The following is a 5175-nucleotide window of genomic DNA, read 5'->3' on the forward strand; positions in this document are numbered from 1 at the left end:
TTTCTCCAAGGAGTGTGCAGTTTAAGTGTAAATGAAGCTTCAGAGTATCTCCTGCGGAGACCAAGGTGTTACAGATCGCATGCAAAAATTATTATAAACATTACTTTCATGTAACTAGAGGGTCCCCCCCCCCATTCAGAAGCTTTTGATTAACTACATCAAGAATTTAGGAACTTGACAATAATTTGAACAAGAAGGCCATGGTAAACAATTTGGCCCAAGCGGAAGCTGTGCAGCTCTGCTATGAGAACATGAATGGATCCTGTCTTAAAACCTCTTATTTGCCAGGTCCTGGAGCAATCCTGTACACAGTCCTGGGACTGGGGGCCGTGTTGGCTGTGTTTGGGAACTTACTGGTCATTACTGCTATCCTTCACTTCAAACAGCTGCACACACCTACGAACTCTGATCGCATCCCTGGCCTGCACTGACTTCTTGGTGGGAGTGACAGTGATGCCTTTTAGCACAGTGAGGTCTGTGGAGAGCTGCTGGTACTTTGGGGAGAGTTACTGTAAATTTCATACGTGCTTTGATACGTCCTTCTGTTTCGCCTCCTTATTTAGTTCATGCTGTATTTCTGTTGATAGGTATATCGCTGTTACGGATCCAATGAGCTATCCAACAAAGTTTACCGTTTCAGTTTCAGGAATACGCTTTGTTCTCTCCTGGTTCTTTTCCATCACTTACAGTTTTTCCATCTTCTACACTGGGGCCAACGAAGAAGGAATTGAGGACTTAGTTGTTGCTCTGACCTGTGTGGGAGGCTGTCAAGCTCCACTAAATCAAAATTGGGTTCTGCTTTGTTTCTTGTTATTCTTTCTACCCACTGTCGCCATGGTGTTAATATACAATAAGATATTTTTGGTGGCTAAGCATCAGGCGAGAAAGATAGAAAGTACAGCCAGCCAAGTTGTTTCAGCCTCAGAGAGCTACAAAGAAAGAGTAACCAAAAGAGAGAGAGGCTGCCAAAACGTTGGGGATTGCTGTAGCAGCATTTCTGGTCTCTTGGCTACCATACATTATTGATGCTGTCATTGATGCTTATATGAATTTCATAACCCTTCCGTATGTTAATGAGATATTGGTGTGGTGTGTTTATTATAACTCAGCTATGAACCCCTTGATATATGCTTTTTTTTTGGGGGGGGGGGGTCCGGTCGTGAGGCCTGAGCTCTGGGCCTGGGCGCTGTCCCTCAGCTCTTCAGCTCAAGGCTAGCGCTCTACCACTTGAGCCACAGCGCCACTTCCGGCTTGTTTTTTCTTTTTGCTTATGTGGTGTTGAGGAATCGAACCCAGGGCCTCAGGCATACAAGGCAAGCGCTCTACCACTGAGCCACCTTCCCAGCCCTATGCTTTTTTTTAACCCCTGGTTTCGGAAGGCAATAAAACTTATTGTAAGTGGCAAAGTCTTACAGAGTGATTCATCAACCACTAATTTATTTTCTGATGAAGCAAATATAGATTAAAAAGATTACTGCAGGGGTTTCAATTCTAGCATGGAATTAGATGAAGTAAGACAGTAGAGAGGCAAGCATATGTTTGTAGCAAGTAAGAGAACACACAGTATTTGGTTCACAGCTCCTGCCATCTTCATGTGTCTCAGCACTGTTTAGAATTTAGTGACAGATGAATAAGATTTGTTGGTTCCTTCCCATTCAGTGGTACTTAATGGCCTTCTCATTTTCTGCATTTACTCTGAAATTTCTACTTCTATCTTTGGGTATGCTATAATTTCTTTCGCATTTATGAGTTTGCTTAGTTGTCTCAAATACATGTAGTGGGAGAGAGGTTTCTGTCTGACTTGGAAGTTTTATTCTCTGATGACAAAACAATTTAAAGTATCACTTGAGTGGTAAAAATATAAAATTGTAAATTCTTCAAATAAATTTGTAATCTAAAGGACTTTCCAAAGAGCTAAAATGTGACACTTTCTTGTGGTTATAGATCATTTGAAAAACATTTGAACTCTTGCATTTCCTGAACCCAGCAACCCTTTCCTTCCATTTTGTAGAGTCTGTAGTCTCACACACACACACACACACACACACCCTTAGGAATGATATTGTTATACATGTTACCTTTGGAGAACATAATTTATGATCATAGGAGGTATGTATAACAAGATGGTCTCTATAGTTCTTTCTCAGTAATATGAAATAGAGAATTTTAAGAGGTCAATTCAAATGAATTGATTTTCACCTTTAAGGGTGTTTTTTTTGTTGTTGTTTTGCTCTTGTACTATGAAGTAGGCACTGTATATGACATTAGAAACATAAAACTGAGCAAGTCAAATATAAGCAAAGATTTCTTGAAGACAGCAAATCCTGAAACAAATATTGTACACTCCAATAAAAAATCCGTTTTCTCATTGGAATAAGAACTTTTTCTTGAGACAGAGTTTCAGTGTAATTCATAGTCCTCTCTCCTCAGTCTTTTGTGCAATGAGATTATAGGTGTGAACCCCCATACCCACCCCAACATAAAATTTAATTGTTTTATGTCCCGACCAGCAGGACTTCAACCAGGGCAGTGAACCTAACCGAGAAGGAATGAAGGGACAAGAGACACGAAGAAGGACAGCAAGACAAGGATTCTGATCAAGCTGCCAAATTTTATTTTTCACACAGGGGTATTTATATGCTTAGAATAAGGAAGCTTTTTCATTGGGCGTAGCAGCTGCAGGATGCTTGCTTAGGGCAATGTGAAAAGGTGGTCAATAGCAGCTACCTGGTCTTTGTTTGGGGCAGGATGCAAAGACCAGATTCTGTAAATAGCCTTGAGAGATGTTCCAGCGAGATAGTCAAGCTTATCATGCAGAGAGACTCCCTGCAGGGCTCTCGACATCTCCCCCTTTCTTATTTAGAAAATTGACCATCAATTGTTGGTGCTCTTTTTGAGGGGGTGACAGAGGCTCTGTTCCTCTAAGGGCCCAGGGTTTTTCTCCACTCCGAGCGAGCGTCCTCACTCGGGGAGGGGAATTTTACAGACCTTGGCATGTTTTTTGAGGAGACGGCTTGTGGGTATGCATGCCAACCGTCATGCACCAGAGCTTGCCACTCAGGGGTCTTGGGTTTTGGGATCTCGCGGATCCATCCCCCTGCAGTCTTACCTGCACCCTTGATTAGAGCATTTTTTCTTCCTCCCATAGGTGCATCCTCCCCCAAGCGGAGGGGCCTATAGGAGGAGGGGCGAACCTATCCCTTATGGCAATATGTCTTGCCCGTTGAAAGGTCAGGAGTTATGAATAAGGAGGGTTTTCTAAATAAGAAAAAAAGGAGGGCTGTTTCCCACTGGAACAAGCTCATGGCAAAACACTAATTAAAAGCCTGGGGTCAATCCTAGATCTCGATGCTGCGGTCTGCCATATCAAGGCGATGGTGATGAACCTGTATGGGCTTAGAAACCAAGAGATTAATCTGTTATTTAATAAATTTAAACAGGATGGTCCATGTCTGGAGTTCTAGCTGCATCTGCAAGAGAAAAGGCATCATCCTCGGGGGGAAGGCTTCCCCTGGGTTGTGGTAAGCCATTCACCTGTTTTATCAAGCGTTCTGGCAGCCACCTTGGGGCCGCTTGTTCTTGATCTAAAATACAGGCTGAACCTCGCCCCCAGATAAGAACAGGATCTGGGCCCTTCCATTTGCCTGTAAGGGGGTCTCGCCACATGACAGACGGGCGGGCAGAACTGGAAGATGGGTGCCAATACCTGTCAGCTGCCGAGTGGCCTTCATTGTCCAGAGTTAGAAAATTAAGGGCAAACAATGTGTGACTAAGGCAATCCCTAGGAGTGGAAAATGAAAAGGCAGAGGCTTTGAGGCGAGTAAGCCAGGTTTTTAGGGTGTGGTGGGCTCGTTCTACAATGCCCTGACCTTGGGGGTTATAGGGAATCCCAGTAGTATGACAAATCTGAAAAATAGCACAAAACTGTTTAAACTTGGCACTGGTATAGTCTGGGCCATTGTCTGTCTTTATGTGGGCTGGTTTTCCCATTACAGAAAAGGCTAGAACAAGGTGAGAGAGAACATCTTTGGCAGTTTCTCCTGAGTGTGGTGAAGCAAAAACAAACCCGCTAAATGTGTCTATGGAGACATGTATATATCTTGTTTTTCCAAATTCAGGAAAATGGGTAACATCCATTTGCCAGATTTGATTGGGTAGCAGTCCACGGGGGTTAACACCCAGATGTTGTACAGGAAGGGAGACAACACAGGCAGGGCATGCCTTTACTATCTCCCGTGCTTGTTGTCTAGTAATTTTACAAAGCAATCGAAGGCTCTGGGAGTTTAGATGGTGGAGATTATGTAATTCTGTAGCCTTTTGGACAGACCCAACAAAAACCGGAAAAATGGAACGAGTGGCCGCATCAGCTTGAGCGTTACCCTGTGTAAGAGGGCCAGGGAGATCAGAATGTGCCCTAATGTGTCCCAGAAAAAATGGATGTCTCCTGGCCTGAATTAGCTGTTGAAGCTGAGTAAATAAAAATGCCGCATTGGAAGAAGTTTTAATAGCGGGTGAAATTTCTAGCAAGGGAACAGAATGAGCAATGTAAGCACTATCTGTATAAATATTAATAGGCTTATCAAAAAACGTCATAAAAACCTGTGTTATAGCAAATAACTCCACAAGCTGGGCTGATTGGTAAGGGGCATCAAAGGTGGTGGTATGGTTGTTAACAACAAAGGCTGCACGGCCATTGCTTGAGCCACTGCAAAGACAGTGAGGGCTTGAGGAATGGGAGCCTTTTGAGTAACCTTGGGAAAAACAAATGGATGTAGCTGGGCGAAGTGTAAAAGGGGATCATTGGGGAGATGATTGTCAATTAGTCCTAAAAATCCTGACAGGGCGATGCCCCATTCATCCCCAGTCTGGAGTAAAAATTGAGTCTGGTCTTTGGTGTATGGAATTAAAATGGTATCAGGGTCCTTGCCGAAATATTGTTGAGAAAGCAAGCGACCTTTGATAATGATAGAGGCTATCTGGGCAGGGTAAACAGCAATAACCTTGGGGGATGTGGTGGGTAAATGGACCCAAAGCAGGGGGCTGCCCTTATTATTGGAGTGGAGAATCTGTTGCCAAAACAATCCTGTGGGTGTATGAGGGGTATGTAAAATAATTAAGACCAGAGGAAGATTATAGGAAATCTGTGTAACAAACTGCTGGGCAATGGCCTCAGTA

At 43.4% G+C, this 5175-nt stretch overlaps 1 protein-coding gene across 1 annotated transcript; it reads left to right on the forward strand.

Moving 5' to 3' along the window:
* Positions 1 to 200: 200 nt before the first annotated feature.
* On the forward strand, positions 201 to 1466 carry LOC122125364 (trace amine-associated receptor 9-like). The gene is given in 4 exon segments (XM_042700023.1): positions 201 to 403; positions 405 to 959; positions 961 to 1139; positions 1363 to 1466. Coding segments are annotated over 4 exon segments (1041 nt in total).
* Positions 1467 to 5175: the final 3709 nt, after the last annotated feature.

This window comes from Dipodomys spectabilis, unplaced genomic scaffold (genome assembly GCF_019054845.1).
Source record: "Dipodomys spectabilis isolate Male_0828 unplaced genomic scaffold, ASM1905484v1 ptg000001l, whole genome shotgun sequence".
NCBI lineage: Eukaryota > Metazoa > Chordata > Mammalia > Rodentia > Heteromyidae > Dipodomys > Dipodomys spectabilis.